The sequence below is a fragment of the Martes martes genome (genome assembly GCF_963455335.1).
Source record: "Martes martes genome assembly, chromosome: 17".
In the NCBI taxonomy this organism is placed as follows: domain Eukaryota; kingdom Metazoa; phylum Chordata; class Mammalia; order Carnivora; family Mustelidae; genus Martes; species Martes martes.
This window is the reverse complement of record NC_137905.1, coordinates 5,196,525-5,221,943: the sequence shown is the minus strand read 5'-3', so window position 1 is coordinate 5,221,943 and position 25,419 is coordinate 5,196,525. Positions and strand designations below refer to the sequence as shown.

The window sequence follows — 25,419 nt, the reverse complement described above, 5'->3', positions numbered from 1 at the left end:
GGCATAAAAAGGACAGAGCTCCTTCATTTAGCGGACACGTAGCCTCGCGTGGACGGTGTCGACAGGGCAGGTTCCCCGAACGGCAGTAACGCTCCGGGAGGGAAGGGAAGGGGAAAGTCGCATCGAGATGGGCCGCGAGGTGGCCATTAGTCGGCGTTCGCACAACAAAACATGGGGAGGGGAGCGCGCCGTGTGACCCAGAACAGCTCCCGGCAGAGCTCGGTCTCTGCGTTTGTCAAGAGCCCTCCCCCCCCCCCCGTTGACGCGGCTTTGTGGCCACCGATGACTTTGTGGGCTGTCGCGGGAGACGGGGCCCCGGGCGATCCCTTCATCTCTGCTCGATCAAACCGGGTGTCAAGGTCATGGTCCCCAGACACCCCCTTTCCATACCCCACCCCCCACAAAAAGAAGATTTAGAAATACCGTTCACCAGCCCGGCAGAGTCAGAGGAGAAGCTGTCCATAAGACAAGGCTGCTTTGGGGCTTTGGAATTCCAACAAGGGAACCGGTGCCGCCGACAGGAACGTGACAGTCGGAGAGTACAGGATTTTAAAACACGACAGACCCAATTACTTCCACCCTTGGCGTCTCCTGAGATAGAATCCAAGGAGGAGACGAGGCAGGGGAGGGGTTTGACGCGCGCCGGCTCCAGCTGTCTCTGTGTTTGCACCGTCAGGCCGACCAGAAAGACTAATTTGATCCCTTGAGAGTCCCGGTTTTGTCCCTGAGTCTTTTTCACGGGGTGGGTGGGGTGACGTGTGGGGGTGGCTTGGGTCCAGGGGACTCTTGGCTCCAGTGCCATCTCTATCACCCCGGCCAGCTCTTGGCTGGGACGCGTGCCTCTTAATTCCCGTGGCCTCGTGCCCTTGCCTGTGAAATGGGGTTGTTGATGACAACGGCCAGCGGCTCTGTGCAGGCCGTGTGCAGAGCATGGGGTGGCTTCTACTCGTCCTTCCTGTTCACAGACGAGGAAGGTGGGGCTTAGATAAGTTCAGGGAGGTGCCCCCTTAGAGCGGGTCCGTCGTGCGGCTGGCCCTCCATCGGAAACTACAAATTGTCCTCGAGGTCAGCCACGGATGGTGACATTTTGTCACCTCTGAACTCACATTACTGACACCGAATTGGGCGAGCCCATCGCTCTTGGCTGAATAAAGGCTCCACCCGAGTGAACCGTGTGCGCCAAGAATCCTAGAATTGTCCCATTGTGTTTGTTGGTCCCGGGTGTCGAAAAATACCCTCTCTCCCTGCTTTCACTGTGGAAAAGCATGTCTGGAAAGTATGGCTTTGAACAGGTGATGCGTAGTCTTCTAAAAGACCAAGCTAGCCCGATTAGGAAAGGCCGATTTAATGTTACGTGGGGCGGCTTCTTATACGGGTCCATTTCTCCACCGAAAGATTTTAGTTTCTCTGTTGTTACCGTCTTACTTACTCCGAGGGAAGTGGTGTCTTGTTGAGCTCCTTTGCTCCCGGGAGAATTCAGTAGCATCTTGAAGTGCCTTCTCTCTCCCTCCCTCCCTCCGTCTCAACTAAAAACCATTGCCACTCAAAACGGGGTGCATTTGAATTAGGGTGCTGGCCTGTGCCGTGGGATTCCGCCATGAGCAGTTTGGTCCCCGCTCCACACTGACAGCACCATCGACCGCATAACCCCAAAATGCGTATCTTCAGGCTTACATAGAAAAGCAATTTACTCTTTTTAACTTTTCTTTGTTTGTTGTTGCTGTTTTCTTTTGTTTTTTCTTCTTTTTTCTTTTTTTTAACTTTTTTAATTTTTCATTTTTAAATGATTACAGACACATAAGACGTTGCAGAAACAGTATGTAGAGACCCTTGACCCCTTCCCTCGGCTCTCCCACTGGTGATGTCTCCTGTAACCATAGAATAATACCGAGACCAGGGGGACCCAGAACAATGCTGTCAACCAGGGCTGATCCGGTTTCCACCAGTGTGGGGGGAGGACAAGGGGGGGTTCTCTGTGCTGATCGCACACAGAGATTTGGGTTACCAGCACCACCACCGGGATACAGGACGCCCCCATGCTCACGAGTGGCGAGAGTACCTCTTGGAACTCCGTAATAGTTGTACTTACCTTCCCCCCACACCCGGCCGTGTCCCCTGGTCACCACCAGTCTGTCCTGAGGATGGTCTATGAGTGGAATCAGACACTGTGTAACTCTCTTGAGAGTGACGTTCATCACGAAGCAGAGTGCCCTCGAGAGCCTTCCACCAAAGTTTGTCTAACCGTTCACCCACCGAGGGCCGTCGGGCCGGTTGCTCATTTGAAGCCACTGCAAACACACTTGCTGCAAACATTCGTGTAAGGTCGTTTCTCTTAGGTAAATGCCCAAGACTTGAATGCTGGGTTGCCTGTTAGGTGCATGTTAGTTTTGGGGTTTTGGGGGTTTTTTTAAAGACTTATTTCATTTATTTTAGAGAGAGAGAGAAAACACGAGTGTGGGGGAGGGGTAGAGGGAGAGAAGCAGACTCTCCCCGGAGCACAGAGCCTGATGCCGGGCTCAGTCTGATGACCCTGAGATCCTGACCTGAGCTGAAATCAAGAGCCAGGCGCCCAGCCGACTGAGCCACCCGGGTGCCCCGGGTCCATGTTAGTATTTATATAATTACATAAGATTTTACTTATTTTAGTTAGTATTTATATAATTATATAAGATTTTACTTATTTCTTTGACAGAGACAGAGATCACAGGTAGGCAGAGAGGCAGGCGGGGGGATGGGGGGAAGCAGGCTCCCTGCTGAGCAGAGACCCCCCCCCCGCCCCAATGCGGGGCTCGATCCCAGGACCCCGGGATCATGACCTGAACCAAAGGCAGAGGCTTAACCCACTGAGTCACCCAGGTGCCTCCACACTGTCTCGATCCTTGCAGACACACACACACACACACACACACACACACACACACACACACGGTGACACTTAGCATCCTGGACAGCGGCCCCTCCCATGTCGTTCTGCTTTTTCTAGATTGTTTCCGAAAACGACTTACTTTTCAATGCACTTTGAACTCACTCGCACTTTATGCCCTCCAACATGTTTTTTTCTGACTAAAACATAATTGGTTTCCATTGTTAAAAAAAAAAAAGTGTTTTAACTATCACGAGCGCATAAATATAAAAAGCTGGCATGTCTCCACTCACTCAAGTGATGACCCCTGTTAAGACGTCGGTCAAACTTCTGCAGGTGTCTCCTCTTCCCCTCTCTCCAGTCTTAACTTTTGATTTGCAAAAACAGCATCCCGTGATGCACGCCCTGTGTTGCCATTTTATGAGGATTTTTTTTTCCTCTTTCCTTTTCCATAAAATGGGAGAAGTGATGTTCCTCATCTCCTTGGGCAGGGGTGAGGCTCTGCTGCCCCACAGAGCATGGGGAGCCCAGCCAGTGAGGGCGACACCACCCTCACTCAGGAAATACCCGTTGCGGTTGCTGTGACCCTTTTTTTTTTGTTTTCTCCTTTGGCTTTTGCTACCTGCTTTGGTACCTGCCTTGGTACCTGCTTTGGATCCTGGCCTTTCTTAGTGGCAGGAAGAGGCCGAGAAACCCTCCTGAACATTTAGCAATTCAAAGCAGCTCACAGAAGCCTTCGGGAGGCTGGGTTCCTCCCTCGCCCTGGTTCCTTCTGGCTGGAATGCCTCAGACACGGGGTCTCTCAGCTTCTTGGTTTGCTCACACGAGGGGCGACTTGGAGCGTGTCGCCAGCATCCCAGAGTTCTCACAGCCTTGATTCAAGCTGATCCCCACTTGGCCTCATCCTTAGGCCACAGCACGGCCGCTCATTCACACCCCCCAAGTCTCCCTAGCCACTCTGCTAAGTGGGAGTCCCGCAGAAAGATGTCACCCTTCCCCTGGGGACTGGTTGCCAAACCTCCGTATGGCCTGTCATTTTCACACCTTTCACCTGTCGGGGGGACTTTAACCAGGGCCACAGGGAGCGGAAGACGCTGGCAGGCCCCACCCACCCACCCACACGGCAGTCCCGTGAGCTCCAGCCATGCCCTTGGCTTCTACCGTCCAGGAACTAACCATAATCTATCTCCGCTCTGCCTTCAGATGTGCCCCTGGAGTGGCCCGTGTTCTCCCAATTTCACTAACTTAGCACGTCCTATTTCTCCTAAGTAACCCCAAGGTTGCCGGCATCCTCCAACGCAACAGACTTCCTTCTGATCGATATTGCGGAAGAGTTAGCTCACCTCATTCGTTCTGATGACGCTGTATCCTGTTCTGTTCCACAGGCGGCCCAGCCCACAGTCTGACCGATCCCCTATTGATGGACATTTTGGTGGTCCCTGGTTTTCCGTTTTATGAACATCACAGCAATTAAAATGCCTGAATGTGTATCGTTGTGCACATACATGAAGGTTTTTATATGATAAACCCTCACAAGTGAAATGCTTGGTCCAAAAGCTGTGAGCTTTTTGTTTTGTTTTGGTTTGGTTTGGGTTTTTTTCCTCATATGAGCATTTTAAATTGCAGCGTATAACCCTTTTTTGAATATGGTCAAAGTCCCTTCAAATTACCTCCCCCTTCGCACCCCGTGAGCCTCGCTGGTTTCTGCACTCGAGTCACTTCTCCCTGATCTCGGAGGAAGGCCCACCCCGCTGTGAATGGGCTCCCGCTGGCACACAGAGGACGAGGGTCATGGTCCTGGAGGCTCCCGGCACTGGGGCACAGAGCAGAGGTAGAATGGTGGACCCGTGGAAGGGCTCGCCTACGCAATGGAGCCCCAGAGAAGTGGGATCCCAGGGCCACACTGGGCAGATGGGGACGCATACGCCCCATGCTCTGTGGGCTTGGACCTGAACCTGCGGCAGAGCATCTAAGAGGAGCCGAGGAAAGTCAAGGTGTGGAAGGCACCAGCGGAAGCAGGTGAGGGATGCCTCATAGCTCACTGGTCAGCTGGGATCCAGGGGCTAATCCCGTGTGGAGGGAGCTGGGTGTTCTGGGCTCTTCTGTCTGGACCCCCACCTGTAAGAGACCCACCCTTGAACCAAACTGCATCCCTGACTTCCTTTCGTGCCCCACCTGCCCCTAGCCCTCTCCCCAGTCCTCTAGCCATCCCTGAGCTACCCTATATCGAAGTCCCCTAACCCAGGTGTGGCTTTCTGAGCAAAGCTCTGTGGGGAGGTCCCCGTGGGTGATGGACAGTCACCCCCACTTGCAGTCCTGGACCACCAGAAGCAGCGGCCGCATAGAACTCGCTCATCCGTGCAGGTGGCCTGTTGGTGGTGACACAGTGGGGGCATGTGGGGTCCGGGAAGGGGGGACAAAAACAGAAGGAGATGGCCTCATTTCCTATAAACTCAGCACAGCCTTGGTGTGCCTGGACAATGAGAGTAACGAAGGAGTCAAAAGGACCCTCCCCTCATCCCATGCAAGAAAAAGGGAGGGGGAAAATTGAGTTGAAAATCTTGGGGCATTCCTTCGAAACCCTTCCTGTCTTTACACCCCAGTCACACCACCCGGGGGCATGCCCATGGCTGTCTCGCTTGCCCCCGAGAGGAGGCCTGGCACTGTGCAGACGGGGACAGTGAGGCTGACGGTCTGACCCACTCGCAGCAGTCTCTTGGGGTTGTGGGAACTTCTGCGAAAGCCGCCAAGAAGGAGTAGCACAGAGACTCCAGGCTCGGACAACACCGGGTGCGAATCCTGTCTCTGCACTTCCCGGCCCAGTAACGGGTATTTAAGGCTCAGAGTGGAACCCACCTCACGGGGTGAGCAGTCAGCCCACAACTCAAGACAGCGGACACACGGTAGCTTTTGTTGTTACGCTCTGCTCAGCATCATTTTCCCGCTGTTCGTCAGCGGGGCATGGATTTCTTGCAAAAGCTGATAGACTTGCCCCCATTTGAGTTTGCCTCGTTCAGCCCAGTCCCCCTCCTGCAGCCTGTTCCCCAATTCTAGAGCCGTGCAACACCCCACCCCTGCCACGTCCCCGGTGGCCTCTTATCCACATGCGTGTTACGTCAGAGGAAGGCAGCACCCCCCTGACATGGTCACCAGCTCGTGAGCTAAACAACTCGCTGGCCTCCGTCCTTTCCTGTTCTTATGTTCCCAGGAGGGCACGGAGGGCTGCACATCACTGCGTGACTTCGGGCCTCCTGTCTTCCTTGGGGCGGAAATGACATTAACCTTCCCCCCCCCCCCCCCCCGCACGCCAAGTGCAGACTGTAGAAGGTTGCTCGCTCACTTCTGTGATTAGCCAGGGAAGGCTTCTCCTCTTCCGCTGTGCTACCATAGCAACGACTCTCGACTTGACCCACTTTGGCAACGCTCCCTCCCTGCAACGGTGCGTGTGCCCGTGCACGTGTGCCTGCGCGTGCCTGCGTGTGCCTGCGCATGTCACGCCAAGTCCCTTCTGAGCCTCCCCGAAGCTGAACGGTCAAGGGACCGTGTTCCATTCGGAAGTTGCCATTCTCGACAGAGGAATGGCAGTCGTGGGTTTTTCCATGTTCAGGGATCTCTGGAAGGTGGGCCCCCAGAATGGCCCGTCTTGTCCCCCTCGCCTGTGATATATGAAGAAAAGCGCGCCCCGCAGTGGTGCGCATTGGCAAGCTGTTGTTTCTGCTGCGTGTCTGAGAGGGGCGCTAGAGCCAAAAAGGAAGAGATTTGGGGGCCCAGAAAGGGAGCCACCCCCATTTCTGCCAGGGTCCCTGTTCCCCAGCCAAGGGCGGGCCACTGTCTGAGACGCATCACGGACACGAAGTTCATATAAGGTGGGCGGTGAGGCTCCCCACCACAAATCTTGGTTGACTCCCCGATTCACGACTGATATTCCCTCAAGGAGTAGTTTGGGTTCAGAACCGGGTAACGGCAACAAATCAATGGGTGACGGGGACCCTGGAAGCCCCCACCTGGGAAGGACCTTGGAAGGAAGACACGGATGCCGTCCCCTAGACATTTAGCTCCCGCCAGCCTGGCTGGATGCTCTCGGACTCACTCGTGGATTTTCCGCAAACCGCACTCCCAGGGCCGTGAGAGCCCTGGGGACTCAGGGAGACTTCTAAGGGTCGCTTTTTGGGGGGCCTGGGGGTCGGGGTCCAAATTTGCCTAACGCGCTGATTTTAGAAACTGTTGCAAAAAGATTCGACTTCATGGTAGTTACTAGGGGCAACGCCAGGGCCCAGGACGTGCCAGTGTCTTTCCTGGGGGGTGACCGCTGTCACGGTCACCCTCGGTCCTGGGCTTCGCCACCCATCCTGGTTCTCCATGTGATCCTGGCTCTCCGGGTGCCCCCGTTGTTGTTGCTGGAAGTGATCAGGCTGTAGGCCAGAACCGCAGGGTTTCTATTGATATGGAAATTTTTGTTCTCCTGGACTACCAACGAAGGCCCCTGGGAATGCTGAGAAAACGCAGGAACACAGCTCTGAATTTGCCCAAATTTTCTTATTTTAAAAAAAGCGACAGGGAGACTTTAAACCACCCCTCCCCCATCTTCCGCTCTCCCTCCCCCTCTGCCCACTTCTGCCTCTGCACTTTCTGTCTTTACCTCTCCTCCCTGTTCCTCTTTACCTCCCCGGTTGGTTCTGTCTCTCTAGCACTTTTGCTTCTGCTGTGAGCCTGTGTCTTCCGGGGGGGCCCCCCCAGCCTCTCCCCCTCCCTCCTCCTCCCCCTCCCTCCTCCTCCCCCTCCCTCCCTCTTCCCTCTCCTCCTCCATTCTGTGTGTGTCTCTCTACCTCCCCTCTCTCCCCCTTAGCTTCTTTCTCTCCCTCCCGGGCTCTCTCCGCGCCACCTGGCAATTTCCACTGTCCCACCCTGTCACTTGGCAGAGAAAAGTCAAGCTGCAAATGTCACCTTTACTCAAAATCCCTGAACTCTCTGAGACTTCCCGTTTTCCACATTCAAATCCCAGCCCCCTTCCCCTCCTCACCACTCCCTGCGCCCCTCAGGTGCGGCAGCCCGGGTAGCTGGAGCCACACCTGGAGGGGCCTGTTTTGTCCACAGGGGGCAGGGGGCAGGGGTGAGGGTCCCAGCCCCTGTTCAACAGACCCGGTAAGCATTCTTAAACAGGATGTTTTCTCCATCCATTACATCTCAGCATTGACCAGTTACATTGTTCCTTGATTGCAAATACACGACCAGTGCTTATTTCCACGGTCCGCAGCCCTCCCAGCATATGTGGATATAGTGCTCAGTCTGCACCCGCGCAGTGGAGGGGGAGGGGAGGAAATGCAGGCCCCTCGTGGGGGGCGGTAGGGGGCAGAGTTGAGGCTGCTCCTTCTTTGTTGTGCAGCTTGGTTCCATTGAAGGGTCTCCAACGTGTTTACAGACTTGAGAGGAGGGTAAGGGAGGCGGAACAAGCCTGAGGAGGAGCTGGGGGTGCCCCCCACTCCGGAGGGAGCCGAGCCCTCCAGCCGGAGTACGGAGGGCACCAAGAGAGGATGCTGAGGGGGGACTACTGAGTTCATGGCCACCGGGTCCCTGGTCTCTCTGGCTTCCCCATCACCAGCGAGGACAGCTGTAGGCCGAAGGGCTTGGGAGCAGCTTCTCAGCTGGACCAGGCGGCAATAGGTTCTGGGAGCCAGCCAGCCTGACTCAACTCCCTGTCACCTGGGTTCTGATTCCGGAGGTCTAGGGAGCGGCCCCGACTCTGCATTTTTAACCAGCTCCCGGGTGATGCCCAAGCACCTGGCCCAAGGCCCACACTTCCAGTCGAGAGGGTTTCAGGAGCGGGGAGAAGCCCTGGGCCACAGGCCATAATCCCTCGTTGCTGCGTAAGCTTGAGTCTCAGCATAGCTTCAACTGGACCAAGTGGAAAATGGCCCTCATTTTCTGGGGCCCCCCTGAGAATGCCTCTCGGGGGGACAGGACAGCCCCGTGGCAGGCCCACCCATCCTTCCTTGTGGCCCGGCTACCACCGGGAGTCTGTGTGTGGTGCCGGAGTCCCCTGGCCACACACGGGCGTGGAGCATGTTGATTGAAAAGCGAGAGGCGGGCGAATGTCAGGAAGAATAGAAAGCAAGAAAAACTACCTTTCTTCTTTTATAAAAGGGATTATCCGTCGCTAATTCAAAAATTGTAGAGCAATGAAAACTACATCAATAATTTTCATAATAATTATAGTCTCCGGTTTTACCCTTGAATGTGTTCCTGGCAATGTCTGATTCAGTTACTCCAGAAAATGTTATCATGCTATTTCAGTGTTTTCCTCTGAGACTTCAATCGGGGGCCAGCGTGATGACAAATCTTGTCTTGGGGGGACTGGTGGGCTGCCATTTAGAGGCGGATGGTCCTAGGGGACCTCTGGCCTGGTTGAGCTGGATGAGTGATTCTCAGCCAGGGTGGAGTTCACACGCGCGTGCACACGCCCCACGGGACATCTGGCAGCATCTGGATTTTGATGGTTGCAGTGTGGGTGCTCCTGGCATCCAGTGGGCAGAGGCCCAGGGGCTGCTGAGTGCCCCCCCCAAACAAATCATTATCCAACCCAAAATGTCAATAGTGTTGCAGTTGAGAAACCATAAGTTAGATTGAAAATATGATCGGGGGCACCTGGGTGGCTCAGTCAGTTAAGCATCTGCCTTCAGCTCAGGTCATGATCCCGGGGTCCTGGGATTGAGTCCCATATCGGGCTCCCTGCTCAGCGAGGAACCTGCTTCTCCCTCTCCCTCTGCCTGCGTCTCCCCCTGCTTGTGTGCTCTCTCTCTCGCTCTCCCTCTCTCCGTCAAACAAATAAAATCTTTTAAAAAAAGAGAGAAAGAAAGAAAATACAATCAGGAAAAAAGACACTTCTGATTTTAAGTGGCACCAACTCTAAGTAGTTTATGTGAAAGGGAACTTTATATTGAAATACAATTGAGCAAGGTTAGGCTACTGTAACCAAAAATCTCCCCAAAGAGCCAAGTTATTTTCTTTGCTCACATTCCTTACGGCCATGTGCAGGGTAACAAACTTCATTTCTTTGCCTATTTCATCTGTGTTCATTGTAACAGGGGCCACATGCTGCTGTGTGTCAGGCGTGCCTCTAAACCTTTATAAATATTCTCACTTTATCATCGTTACAACCCAATGAGATTACATACCCTTATTATTTTCATTTTGTGGATGAGAAAATCAAAACACAGAGAGGTTGTTTCTTGACCAAAGTCACACAGCCAACAGATGATAGAGCGCTCTGTGGCGTTAAACGTGAGACACTTTGCTCATTTGTCTCTGTCAGTGTGAGGGAAGGCCATCGGGCACCCTTGTCCCCACACAGACTTCCGTTGTCCCTCTATCCCGTATCAGAGCAGGGATAGGACAGGGAATCACTTTCCTCATCCTGCATCTCTCATCGGGGCTGATTCCCAAGGGAATGATTCCCATCTATCTCTTCTCCCTGTGGGACCGCGATGTTCTCCGAAACTCCATACGCCACCTCTGGGAAGAAATTTGTGGATATGCCGATGGGAATTACAGCTGGGCCCCTGGGGTCTATTTGAAGCACGAATCAATGGTCCAGACACAGACGGTGGATAGAGAGCCGTTGCTTCTGACTAAGACATTTGGGATTTAAATATAAATTAGAAGCTGTAAGTAAATTCCACGTATGAATTTGTACAAATCCCTTGTAATGAAAGCAGAAGGTTTCTCTTGTCCTTATTTGTGCTGGGGTGTTAGCATCAGGAGCCTAACCAAGTGTGTCGATTTTGCCACAGCTCGGGAGATTAAAGACATACATTGTCTGGTTAGAACCGGCCGCAGGTGGCTTGTCGGGAGGAAGGCTTGCTCTCCACGAGCTCCAGGGGGCTGTGTCATGTCTCTGTTACCCTGAGAAGTACCCCATGCAAAGTGGGAAAGAGGAGGTTGCTTCGAGTGGGTTGGCCAAAGGATTTGAAAGAGACAGGGCCCACATTGATACTTCTCCTTCCCCAAACCTCATGCCATTCAACAGGGGAGGCCTTATTCTCAGGTATAGCCTCTCCCCACCCAAGGGACCAGGCGGCACTAGGTTCTGGAAGCCAGCCGGCGGGACACAGCCCCGTGTGTTTGAAAGGGGGAGCATAAGATCTACATGCATGTTGACAAGTGACTTCAGTCCACACCCCTGCCAACACGGAGTCAGCACACGTCCCAGCTCCTCCACATCTAGCTGTCTACCCGGGAGAAGGAAAACCCAAGTCCACGCCAGACCTTGTACATAAACATTCACGGTGGCATTAGTCATCACGGCCAGAAAGGAAGAATAACCCACGTGTTGATCAGGGGGCGAAGGGGTCTACGAACTGTGGTCTGTCCATACAGTGGGATAGTACTCACCCATGAAAAGCAACGGAGTCCTGATGTCTGCTGTGACATGGACGAGCCTTGAAAGCCTTGAAAGCACTCAGCTCAGTGCAAGAAGCCAGACCCACAAGGCCGCCTGTCACGTGATTCCATTTGCACGAAATGTAACGGCAAATCCGTGGCGATAGCAGATTCGTAGCTGTTAGGGGCCAGATGGAGGGGAATGGGCTAACTACGAATGGGCACCAGATTCCTGTTTGAGACGCTGAAAACCATGACCTTCAGGCACTAACCCTGTGATCTCATTGGCAAATCTATGTATTCCACTGCTCCCCTTAGCACCTCCGAGGACCGCGTTAGAGCCAAGTGTAGAAGGAAGAGTTCTCAAGGTTCTCCACCAGGGGCGTCCTCTTGCTCCCACGATGGGGTCTTTATCTGTTAGGACCCAGCGTGAGCTGGAGGGGATCATGAAGCTCTTCTTAACCCCTGATCACAATACCAGGAGAGGACCTGAGAGTCATCTCAAGCAGCTGTGCTCAGTGAAATCATGTGGGGGACCTTGGAGACATATCAATGCCTGGGCTTCACCCAAGGAAATCCTGTGAATGCGGGCCCCGGGTCATCCACCATTTCTAAGGGTTTGTAAGCAATTCTGATATGTAATGAGTGTTAAGAACCTAGCGCTCTAGTCCAATGCCCTACCTCTCAGAGAGTCCGACAGGGACCCAGGGACATTATAAGATTAACCCACAAATTCGAGGTAGGCCCGAAAGTGCCCCCACTTCACCGAAGTCCCCATGCTTACAAATTTGCAGAATTGGACTAACCCAATTCCAAAGCCTTTGGAGCCCACCGTGCTGCTGCTCCTAAAAAAGAAGTCATTCTTCATCCAGATTCCAGTGTTTGTGGCTGGATGCATAGCTCCACAGAAAATCTCTTTGCTTCTCAAAATTAAACTTTCCAATTATCTCGTCAGATGTACGAATGCGTTTTGCTTTCTCTTTCATTTTTTTAAAGAGAGAAATGCTAGTGAGGGAGAGATGCTCCTGCCGGACGGAGTAATGCATCCACACCTGGTATCCAGAAAAGGAAGGATGTGGGCCTCTTGGCTCCTTGATTTTAATTTTCTCTCTTTATCTGATGTAATATTTATTATGCGAATTCCCAAAGGCAGTGATGTGCAAACTTCTTTTTACAGCAAAACATTTTTTTTTTTTTTTCAGGCAAAATCTTGAGCAGGAACTCTAACTCCAAATAGACTAAACATGATGCAGGTTGTTTAAGTCTTACTGTTTCGGGGGTTGGGGGGACCTGATCCATTGGAAGGACTCCCGTACCATGCCTCAAATGTCCTTGGTTCCCAGGAGCACAGTTTGACAACCACCCCTCAACTGCATTAGTTTCCGGTCGGTCTTCAGTGGCTTTGTGTCTCCATCATTTTGTTCCATGGAGGAAAAGGCACATTTTGTTATCCGAGCATCTTCTTCCTGAAAACTCACTGCTTCACTCGCACGCGGGGATGTGTGTGTTTGGCAGATTGGAGGGGCCTCCGAAGGCAAGATCACGGAGGGGAAGAAATGGGGATTAGCAAGTGCCTTGCCGGGCCCCCAGAGAGCAGGCCTGGCTGGGCATCGTCCTTGAAAGTCATTGACTCATGGGGCGCCTGGGTGGCTCAGGGGGTTAAAGCCTCTGCCTTCAGCTCAGGTCATGATCTCTTGGGGTCCTGGGATGGAGCCCCTGCATCGGGCTCTCTGCTCCGTGGGGAGCCTGCATCCCCCTCTCTCTCTGCCTGCTCTCTGCCTACTTGTGATCTCTGTCTGTCAAATAAATAAATAAAATCTTTAAAAAAAAAAAAGAAAAGTCATTGGCTCAGCCCCTCCAATCTGCTGCAATACGAGGCAGCTCCTTATGGGGAAAGCGCCGACACAGCAACGTGTGCACGGGGCGGGAAAGGGGAACGACCCCTGCCGGAGGTCGCAGGGAATATCGTCTCCCTCCCTTGCCCGCTGGCCCATCGCCCTGCCCCTGTACAACCAGAAAGCAGGGGACGCTCGGTCCCTCCTACTGGTAGAAGGGCACCCATAGATGGTAGCGTCCCAGGCACGGAGCTCTCCTTCCAGCCCGGGGCTTCTCTGGGGGGTGGGTCACACCAACCTGGGGGATCTTTGCCTTGCCCCCGCCCCCAGATCGACAGCCACATTGCCTGGGATGCCAGGGAATCTTGGAGACTGCTCTTGGCTCAGTCGTTGGGCTGTTGGTCCCTTATCATTGTTGAACCATTTGCACTTCTTCACCGGCCTGAACGTTGAACTGAGAAAATGCTGACAACACAGGGGGGGGTGTCTAATAGGCCCCTTTATAGCTGTCCTTTCCCAGAGCCAGTAGGTACTCTCTCTCTCTGTAACAGAGAGAACATGCAAATGCTTTTATCAAAGTATCTGGCACAAAAGAAAAACAGTAATTATCAGAAGAAATTAATGTTAGTTGGATCAAGAAAGGACTTTGATTATGTTTTCTTAAAAAGAGCCTTTATCTTTTAGAGCCACGCAGTGACATATTTACAGATACAATGATACGTCTGGGATTTGTGCCAGATGATACGGGAATGGGGAGACGTGGGTGTGTAGCTGAAGCACAGGGGGGGCACGGGCTGAAAATCTCTGAAGCCTGATGGTGGGCACATGAGGCTCTTTCTTCTGGCTGCTTTTATAAATGTTTGAAATTCTCCATAGCAAAGGGGAAAAAAGATCCTTGAGGAGACATCGGTGGGACCCAAATCTTCATCAAAAAGGCCACATTTACTTGCTGAGAATGGCGGACAGCCGCCAGAGCCAGCTTCCTCAGGGCTGCGTCAGGAGCAGAAACCCACTCAAAGTGGCTGGTGAAGATGAGGCCATTGTTGACAGGCCCAGAAGCATCCAGCAGACAAGGGGTGTAGGGAACCTCGTGGGCATGGGGGCGGGGCTGGAAAACCAGTGGGAGACCAAGGATGATTCCCCATCTGTCTTTTGTCTTTTGAGTGCCCTGGGATCTCTCCGTTTTTCTCTCATTGTGTCCATTCTTTTGCCTCTCTCTGCATCTAGTCATCGGTGTCCGAGAGACAAAAAATTAAAAAAGTCACCCCATGCTCAGCTACTCAGAAACTTAGGATCTCTGATTATAACCTCTATTTCTCTGAGTTCCCACTCGCGAGAACCACCTGGATTGTTCCTGTGGCAAACAATGGATTGGTCACCTGTGAGTCAGGGACACTCCTGGGTCCATTCAGCTCTGGCCGAGGAAGCTGGGATCCCATGACACAAACGGCCTCCTAGAACAGTCTTCTCAGCAGGGGCTGGGATCATCTTTTAGGATCCTCCGAAAAGGAGCACTGACCTCCAGCACGTAGAATTCTATTGTCTCTGCCATCTGAACTACAGTTCGTTCACTTGTCTTTTTCCCCGTGAGAAGAGAGAAGACATGGCCGCTATTCTCAGACACATGTACACGGACATCATCTCCTTTTAGGTATTTATTTCATAGATAAAAATGGTCCCCAAATGGGGCACCTGGGTGGCTCAGTAGGTTAAGCGTCCAACTCTTGGTTTCGGCTCAGGTCATGATCTCACGGCTCCTAGGATCAAGACCCACGTCATGCTCCACGCTGAGCGTGAAGCCTGCCTAAGATTCTTTCTCTCTTCCTCTCCCTCTGCACCCCCCACCCTCCGCTCACGCATCCATATGCTCATGTGTGCTCACTCTCTCTCAAAAATAAAACAAAACAAAAATGAAATTTAACGTCCATATAGTGCTCTCACCTTATGAAAGATCTGGCATTTTGGGAAATCAGAGACAAAAGCCTCATTCTCCAGAAGCTCACGGTTAGGAGGCGCGTGCCCTGAGCTGTCTCTGCTTGAGAGGACAGGGAAGTAAGTCTCTGATCATAGTTGCTGGGACCCGGGGCTCTAGCGTCGGATTTACTTCTCACTGTGTGAATTGTCTTCCGTGAGTGTTGAAAACCAAAGTTCTGGCACCGCTGCTCATCTTCAAAGAGAAAGGGGTATTTAGAGGTGACAGAATTTTAACCAAGTGGAGAAAAGAGTCCAATATAGCAATGTCTGGGGCCATTATGGTCTGGTGGGCTCCCTTTTGTTCTCCTCCTGTCTTGGTTCTCTAGTCATTTGGGGGCCTCTCTATGCATGTCCTATTGGGACATGGCTAGAGAAGGACTCAGTAGGTCCAGTTCTTGAGGGCTGGTGGAAGGTTTTCAGCCAAGCACCTTCAGAGACCCATGTGGTTCTCTGTTGTTAATCATTTCTTAGACATAAAGTCTTCTTTAGAATATTAAATGAACTTTTATTAGGACTCTATGTACTTGTTAAAATTTTTATTTAAATATTATGTATATTCTATTATGTGAACTTCACATACATAATTATATTTTATATTTTTGTATTATTTTATGTTCTTAAAGTATTTTATATATTGCATAGATATATAGTGCCCATATACATTAACTGTAAGGTGAATTAAAATGTCCCCATATGTTTTCTTCTAAAACCTCTGCAGTTTTACTTTCCACATGTTGTATATGGTGTGAGGTAGGAATCAAGATTCATTGTTCTCTCCATATGGCCATCCAAATAATCCATTACTTACTTCATTACTGAAATGACCATTAGCTGGAAATTCGATCATGTGCAAATGTAAAAGCATCTGTAATTGGCTACAGGTGCAGCTTTGGATGTATGACAGTGGAAAAATGGTAGAAAACAAAATGGTTGGATATGTCATAGGTCAACAAAACATATAAAGAAAGGGGGTGAGTGGGAGGAAATGTGTCAGTCTACTGAGCTCCAAGCCCCCGAGGGGAGAGAATAGTGTCTCTTTCATTTACTGCTATATTTCCTGGCTCTGGTGAACTCCTCGGCATGCAGTAGACCCTTAAAGGATATTTACTAGAGGAGTCCTTTCATTTTTCTATATCCTGGGGTGAATCCTAATCATAGATAGAGGAAACGAGATACCTAATACAGCCATCCCTTCTAAATGTGGGTGCTGTAGGTTAACATCATTTGCCTTGGCAATAAAGGGCCTGTTGTTAGAGAAAATCAGGGATAAGCAAGGATGTGAGTGTCAGATATACATAACTGAAAAGAGAAGAGCTTTTCCACACCAATTTCAGGTATCTTTGTGGATTATACGTTAAAAGGCAGACCATAAGTACAGAAAGAGTCACAAGAATTTGAGCCATACCCTCCAAGTTACTAGTAAGAATTTCATACCATACAAAACAAATCCCTCATCATCATCCTCACTAACAAATGCTGAGTCCTTACCCTATACCAGGCAATGTACCAAGATCCTTAAACATAATATCATATTCTTAGCAATCACAGTCTCTACCCATTAGGCTATCAGCAAAAGATCAGATTTTTCCAATGAGCTCTATCCTTTATGTAAATATAGACTCATAAAATTGTTTGCAAGTTAAATTTCTGATGATCTGCCGTGCATGCTTTTAACCTCACGAAGAGAAATTCAAGTTTATAAAACTTTTGGGGAACTTATCGTTTAATTTCCCAAAGCCAGGGCCCAAATGATTACATCAAACTTTTCAAGTTCACCATCTATGAAACGTCGTGGTTGACAGTTCATGAACCTGGAATCCTGTTGTCAAATATGCAAGCATGTAGATGTCCAATCCCTTAAAGTCACACACTGTCACTTCTTCCCCACCTGTGGCTTTCTACCCTGCTGATTATTATTTCCAATTTCAGGTTAACCTTAACCTAAAACCAACCATTTGCTCAATGAGGAAGAGAATTTATTCTTGGTGTAAAATAAAATGGAAACCCCTCTTCCCCCTGGTGATGGATGACCTTTCTGGAAGGTCCAGGCATTCTCTTCCTAAAGGTCCATCACAAAACTCACCCCATGTTGTCAAAGAAAGCAGAATGAAATTCTCAGTTCTGAATACAAGGGAGAGACCTAATGAGCCTCAGTATGTCCCAAGCCAGTCACCCACACTGATTATGTAAAAATACATTTTGCATCTGGTATTTGATTTGCCACACAGTTTAACAGAAAAGTGACTTTATCTATTTTTTCCAATTAAAGGAACTAATGTTACAATCAATAATCCTCCTGCTCTGGTATGCTAAATTAATGTCTGTCTATTGTTTTTAAATCACAAAGTGAGCATTGCTATCGAAATATAAAATGGTACTATTTCATTTTAATCTATTTAATTTTCCATCTTGAATTATATAATGGGGTTAAAACATTGAATAGAATTAATAGAATGAGTATTTAATTAAGCAATAATGAGTTTCTAAATGGATGCTCAAGGAAACTGGCTTTGTAGTTTATGCAAGAATCAGATAATGGTCTTAACAAAGACTATAATAATTGTGTTGAATGTTTTCTATATTTAAAGATTTTTTCTGAATTTTCTCAAGAGTAGATTTAAACATAACCCAGTTTCTTGACTAGACTCCACTTTACTTTCAAGGTAAATTCCAAATGCCTTTCTGTGACCCCCAAAGTGCTGCCTGATCTGACTCTCTCCTCCTGTGGAGCCCAATGGCAAACAGTTCTCTCTAGCCCTTCCCTGCACTCCAGCCACACCCACCTTCCCTCAGTTCTGCAAATGTACAGTGCTCCCTCCAACACTGGCCCCTTATTAACTCCTCATCTGCTTTCAGTTCTCAGGGAATTCCTCCCTAATGACTCTTCCCAGACTGGGCACCCAGACCCTCTCACCACTCCCCTTTCAAGCAACAGGCTCAGTGTTACTTTTTTCCCAACATTTAGCACAGTTTTGTAATCATACATGTGCCATGTCTATTTTGTTTTCTAGCATATTCCTAGAATTTAGACTATATCATGGTTGGCACACAGAAGCCACTCACCCAATAATTGTTGGCTGTCTGTCTGTCTGGAAGATGGATGGATAGATGGAAGGAAGGAAGACAAATGGATGGATGGGTAAATGGATAGAGAATGATGGGTAGATGAATAGATAAATGGATGGGTGGATGGAAAATGGATGGATGGGTAGATGATGGAGGATGGATGGATGGTTGGATGGATGGATGGATGTGTGGATGGATGGATGGTTGGGTGGATGGATGGATGGATGGATGGATGGTTGGATGGACAGATGGATGGATGGATGGATGTGTGGATGGATGGACGGATGGATGGATGGGTGGGTGGGTTAATAGATGATGGATGGATGGATGGATGGTTGGATGGACAGATGGATGGATGGATGGATGTGTGGATGGATGGATGGGTGAGTTAATAGATGATGGATGGATGGATGGATGGATAAATGCAGGGATGGAAAATGGGTGGATGGATGGATGATAGATGGAAGGCAGATAAATGGATAGATGGATGGATAGTTGTGGGATGGAGGGTAGATGGAGAACAGATGGAAAATGATGGGTGGGGATTGGATGATGGATGGGTGGATGATGGATGGGTGGATGGATGGTAGGTAAATGTAGCTGTGGACATATTACTCCATCTAAGGATGCATCGGGCCATAATACACACTGTGAGAATTCCAAAAACAATCCCACCTTATTCCCTTTGGAATCATTTGCTCACACACTAAAAGGGTCTTCTATGCCAGCCCCTATGGTAGGTGCCACAGACACTTAAAAAAAAAAAAAACTGTCCTGGGAAAAGCTGCACAGGTTTTGCCCACTTAGACCTGGCCTAAATATTAACGTTACAAATCCGCACATCCATCCACCCACTCCTCCATCCATCCATCAGATCTTCATGTGTCCAGCACTGTTGCTACATACTGGGGATCAGAGATGAGTTACCCATCAGGTGCCAGAAGCACAGTGCTGAGGGTCCTAAACCCAGAAGAACAAGGACTTTCAGGGTCAAAGAAAATTTTAATTTTTTTCCCTCACATCAGGAAAAAAAAAAAAAAGAAAATTTAAAAACCCGTGAAAATCTATTCCGGCAGGAAGGGCCAATGAAGGTAAAAGTACCTAAGATCCATGAACGTCATGAGGTGGCTATGCTAGCAATGTCCTGGAGAACAAGGGAGATCAGTCCATCCCTGCCCTTCTGGAACATCCAGCACGTGGCAGGGTCAGGCATCAATCAGCCAGCCAGTCCCTCTTACCACTCCCATAGAGCTGCAGCCCTCACATGTCCTCTCCATCCCGGCCTTTGATGCCAGTTCCCACCCCCCGTATTTAAGACCACTCACTCATTCAACAAATATTTACTGGGTCCCCTCGCTGCACCTACCATCATGTGAGGGGCCAGAGAGAAAGCTGTGGACAAGACAGCCCTCACTGAGCCTCCAGCCTCCCCCAATCATGATGTGTTCTGTGTCTTCACCTGCAATGTGACCCCTGTCCACTCTGACAAAGCAACCCCTCGCCTCGGTCCTGGGTGTACCTGCGCCTGTATCAGATGGATGGATGGCAGCATCCTCCAGTCCTGGCCCTCCCTGTGCCCGCACCATCACCCCCCTGGTGTCCCAAGGTACAGTTGTCAGACGAGACACGAGGACAGGTCATGAGCTGAGATCCAGTGTGATCAGTGGCTGGACCTGATCACAGCAGGGGTAAAAAGGGGGCCTCAGCGATGGGGGTCTTGAGTAATAGAACTCGTTATAAGCAGAGATTACAGGAATCCAGGAGGCATGGACTTGACCTTTGGTTCACTTAACGACTCTGGACTTTCCTTCCTTCTCTGTGCCTCTTTCTTCATCCATATCTGGAGGGATTAGATAGCCTCATGGGCACATGGCCCGACAGATGGGATTGATCCCAGTGTTCCTTACTGCTGAGCCACTGATCCCCCACAGGCCCTCAGCACGGAGCTCAGACAGCCTCTCTCAACACTGACACCTCCTTCCCATTCTTGACCTTGGACTCTTTTTTTTTTTTTTTTAAAGAGATGTGTTTATTCCATGATCAGTACAGACCAAATGCATATTCACCGTATGAAAGTCAAACCAGTCAGTGACTCCAGAGTTTGGCCAACACTGAGGCACCAGCGTCATGGTGTAGAGTGGGTTCTCATGGCACACGTAACCTCACCAAGGGCTCCAATTATAAAATAAAAAAAAAAAAAAAAGTGGGGGAAGGGGCAGCTGGCTAGTCAGGCTGGGTGGGGAGCCTCTACCTCCGGGGTCTGTGGCCCCCCAGGGCAGGTGAAGAAAATCCTTAATCTCAGGCCTTACCCCCAAACCCACTGAATTAGAATAGGGCCCACTTATTTAAAAAAAAAAAAAAAAAAGAGGGGGTCTCGAAGAGAGTCCAATGTGCAGACAGGGCTGAGAACCACATCTAGATTTAAGCTTAGAAATTCCCTGATTTTTGTGGGAAAGAGGGAAAGCTAGAAGAGAGGACTACTCAGACAGGAATCAGGTCAACTTCATTGTCACCTGAAGCCCTGTCCTTGTGACAGCATCCTCCCCATCCCTCCCTGCTCTAGCTGCTTCCCATCCTGCGACCAGGTTCCAAGAATTTCCCAGCATCCCTTTCACAGAAAGGAAACAACCCACCCAGGTTTGCTGAGGTGTGGTAGACAAATTAGTTCCCGTCCCCGCCCCAACCCCCCAAGGCATCAAGATTAAGGCTTATGATTAATGATTTGCAAGTCAATTAATCAGCCACCGCTTTTGAAACCCCATTTCTCAAATTACTTCTCTTTGAACACAAGGGCTTTCTGACATCGCCTCACTGTCTCGAGACTCCCTTTCCTACTAATTGAAATTCCAAGATATTTCTTCTTCTTGTCAGCTTATTGGTATTACTTGTTTGTAAAATATTTGCAAACAGATTACTATTCACCTGTAGTGTGTCAGAGGTGAGCTCTAAAACAATACTTTATCCTTCCAGCTCAAAGGAATGTGCTGATGATAGCTCACGAAATTATCTCTGGGAAAGCTGATTTTTCATTTATTGATTTATTTTCACCACACCTACTTGCAACAAGTATTAGAGATGTATCACAATAAAAACACAGGTACAACAAGGCTCCAAACAACTGATTTATATGTTTCCTTAGAAAATGGGTTTTTAAAGTCCTCCTTGTTGTGGGAAAGAGGTGGGGCGGATGAAATCAGCTCTCTTCTTTATAGAGGAGATGGTGCAAGCAAGCAGAGGCCGTGGGGTCAAACCCCAGGGTTCAGCTCCGGTCCCCCCACCTGCAAGGGAGGAGCCCCGGGTCCCCGGTGACCTTATTGTTTAAGGTCAGTGAAGTCGCAAGAGCAAAGACACACAAAATTGTATAAAGCCTCCCATTCTGTAGAAGTCTTTTTCTCCTTCGACAACAGCTCATGATAGGTGAGGGGACCCGGACCCACATTCTTCCCCCTGTGGCCGCACCCTGCCCTTGGGTCCTGGGGTTGTCTGTGTGTAGACAGATGGAAAAAGAGGCACCGAGAAGGGCTAGCTGCTCCCAGCCGCCGAGCATCATTTCCGGCCACATTCAGTAGAAGAGAAGGCAGTCTCCTGGCCTCAGCTCCGCACAGGGAAGGCCAAGAGGAGGAATGGGCCGTCTGCCAGCTCGGCTGGGCACGGCGGCATAACTCTCCTGCACTGTTCGCCGTGAAACGAGGGGATGTGGGTCACGGACCCACTATCGGGCCTGTGGGAAGGACTCCGTAAAGGGTCGATGCTGTGTTTTACCAAATAGTGACCGTAACCATTTGCTCTGTGTGCAGTTTCAAGCCACCGTCGAGGAAGGAGCCGTGGGGGTTATTGTCAACTTGACAGTTGAGGACAAGGACGACCCCACCACAGGCGCATGGAGGGCTGCCTACACCATCATCAACGGAAATCCGGGCCAGAGCTTCGAGATCCACACCAACCCTCAGACCAACGAGGGGATGCTGTCCGTTGTCAAAGTAAGGACACTTCCCCTGCTCCTTCCTCCTCAACCAGACAGAAGGCGGCCCTAGTCTCCTCCTCCTGGGGTTGAAAAAGGCTCAGGGCTTAAAGGTGTATTTATACCCTCACAGCCACAAAACCAACCTGTTTCACAGGTTCTACGAAACTCAAACCTCTGTGTAACCTTAAAAAGAAACCAAGTTAATTTTTAAACGAGATTCTCCGTAGGATTGATAATGAATTATCTAAGATATGCAAAACAGGACATGCAAAGGTTTTTCTAAAGATCTCTGATCAAAAATGTGGATCATTACCTGTCTTTTTAGTCTATCTGAGCAGAGACCTGGTTATTCTCTTAAAAACAGGAGATAAACAGCAACTGGCCCTTGGAGCCCGAGTCCTGTCCTGGGGCTGCCGTCACAAATGACCACACCCTCCGTGGCCTTAGGCTATGCAGACTTCCAGTCTCTTATCTAAATTCTGGAGGCCAGAGCTCCAAAATCAGCTTCACAGAGCTAAGTTTGGCAGCCCCGGCCTCTCGGAGGCTCTAAGGGACCATCCCTGTCCTTATCTTGCCCAGCCGCTGGAGGCCACCCACCTTCCTTGGCCTGTGGCCCGTTCTCATATCTCCAGGACGAAAGGCAGCATTATTCTATTTTTCTCTGTTGCCGTCTCCTGTCTATTTCTTCCTTTGACTTCCCTGCCTCCTTCCTTTAAGGACCTCTGTGACTCCAGGGTCCCACGTGTATAATCCAGGATCCTCTCCCCACCATGAGGTCCCGAGCTTACTCACATCTGTGAAGTCCCTTTTGGGGGGATCCGCTGGGGGTCCTACTGGGAGGTCGTTACCGTGCAGGTTTCCATACAAATTTCCACAGCCTTCCCCGGGGTCAGGACCCAGAGCCCTTGAGAATGGCAGATCTTGGAGACACTTCCATCTTGCTCCGGAAGAGGAGGGGCTGGGTTTCTCACAAGCCCTCTTCCTTCCAGGACTTGATTCATAGCGAACCTCAGAGGTCTGGCTGAGAAGAGGAGCCCACGGGGCTTCCCCGGTCTCCTCTAATAGCACGGGCGACAGCAAGGTTGTCAGGAGCTCCTGACGCGACTCCTACAAACCACGGCAGTTTCCAGCTGTGAAAGTCGAGCCCTGATCCATAAACGCCATTGGGCAATTTTCCACACCTGCACCTAGAAGACAAAGCTTGGGTAAATACACAGCCCCGTCATAAATTCTAGAAGCACGCAGTTCTCCTCACCCTGTGTGTGTGAGCGCTTGTGACACAGACACTAGGAGAAAACCAGAGTCATGAAGGGGCGTTCTGTTCTCCCCGCATCGCCACTGTGGCCAGCCATGCTGAGTCTGAAATGTTAGCATACAGGAGTGTCACTCGGGAGGCCTGTTATGACCCAGGTTCCCCTCCCTTCCCACACTCGCATGCCGGGTCACCATGGGCCCAGGAGGTGCTGGGGTTTGTAGAGCACAGCCTTGTGGATGAGCACTGCTGGACGATGTTTGCACCTGCAAGTTCCTGTGGAGGAGGTGCCTGCAGCACCTTGAACTCCCTCCGGGCCTCAGTTTTACCAGTGAGTGGACTCCCTTTGCTTCAGAATTAAAATGGAGATTCCACCTCCCTTTGGCTGCTTCCCATGTGAATTGCTCTGAGAGCCTTGGGTTCTCTCTGCTTCTCAACCCACCTTTGCCAAAGCCCCAGGACAGCTTTCTGCAGGCAGGCCTGGCCTTGTTCCCCACGCTTTGCACTTTGCCAACAACCCAATGACTCCAGGGTCCCACGTGTATAATCCAGGATCCTCTCCCCCCATGGGGTCCTGAGCTTACTCACATCTGTGAAGTCCCTTTTGCCCCATAAGGTTCTGGGGATCTGCTGGGGGTCATACTGGAGGTCGTCGTTATTGTGCAGCATCCACAGCCTTCCCTGGGGGCATTCATTAGGAATGTCCTCAGGTCAACTAAGAGAATACCAGGCTGATAGTGGCTTAAATAATAAAGAGAATTTAGTGATTTCCCTAAGTAGATGAAGGTAGGTCAGTCTAGGATTAGCTGGCAGCTCTAGGGGTCAGAGAACCAGCAGGGGGCTCTGTAAATGCTTCTGGCTTTTTTCCTCATGGACACAAAATGGCTGCCAAAGCTCCGGGCATCACAGCTTCCCTCTGTGTTCTAAGGCAGGTAGCAAGAAGGCAGCCAGGCAAACACGAGAGAGTGCTCTTAAGTGCCCTCTCCTCTCATCAGGGAAGGAAATATCTTTTCCCGTGGTTTCTCAGATAATTTCCCATGATGTATCATTGGCCAGATAACACAGGCCTATCCTCAGCTGCAAGGAAGGATAGGAAGTACAAATCTGGCTTTGGGGGCCTCTGCAGGAAGAGATGGGTAGGGGAGCACAGGGTGGGCATGGTCACTGGGCAATGAGCTGTTGTGCCCTAACCAGTTAGCAGTGAGCATACCGAAGAATGAGCAGAAATTACAGGGCTATGTGGTTCCCAGGGGAGTCCCTCCTCCCTGTAGGACCAAATCCTAACAGTTCTGGAAAGCAAGTACCTCTTTCCTCTTTAAAACCTTCTGCTCAGCAATGCTCTTAGTTGCTTTGTAAACCTATTCCAAAACTGTCAGAGAGTTACCCTTTCCACTGAACATAATCTCCCCTGCATTTTAAGTGTATTATCTCTTCTGTCCCTGGAGGAGATGGAAATATCCAGAAAGCCTTGATCCCCAAACCCATAATAGGCTTGCAAATCACTGTTGGATCACTTTCAAACCCTCCCTCTTCCAGACAGCAAACCCCAGGTTCTTTACCCTTCCCATGTGGGCTGGCTTTCCTAGCCTGTAAAGACTCCGTGACGCTTGTCCACACCCTCACTTGACACTTGATGAAATAGTAATTAGGTGGAATCTCTGGAACTTTATCAGAAGTGTTTCCAGTTCCCGCCCCTCCCTGATCTAGAGACCCTGCATCAGACAGATCATATCACTAAAGACACACGCCCTAGATGAGGGAGGGCCTCTTCACCCAGCGTGAGCCAGGGCAACATCCGGGAGGAGAGAGCCACATTGCACCAGCTCCCGGTGGCCTGCCCAGGGAAACACATGGCTGGAATTATTACAGCCAGGCACAGTGCAGATGGGAACGAGCGCTCGAGCAGCCCTGCCCTCCAGAAAGACACTGTGCAACTCACTCTGCCCTCCCTCTGTGCACTGATCACTTCTGTCCTCCCTCCGTCCTCCCTCTGTGCACTGATCACTTCTCAAACCCTCCGAGGCCAGTGTGGTGCCCAGGGGATGTCAGTTCTCCTTCCTTTCTCATCACACTCTCCGGGCCAAAGCGT

General features: G+C 50.4%; 1 protein-coding gene across 3 annotated transcripts in view; it reads left to right on the top strand.

Moving 5' to 3' along the window:
• The window catches only part of CDH13 (cadherin 13), a 1,007,942-nt gene that overhangs the window by 891,730 nt on the left and 90,793 nt on the right, over nucleotides 1–25,419 (top strand). For all 3 annotated transcript variants that reach the window (XM_080827654.1, XM_080827656.1, XM_080827655.1), the window contains exon 9: nucleotides 21,912–22,094. In XM_080827654.1, the coding sequence (XP_080683780.1) occupies nucleotides 21,912–22,094 (183 nt within the window). The remainder of the gene's footprint in view (nucleotides 1–21,911; nucleotides 22,095–25,419) is intronic.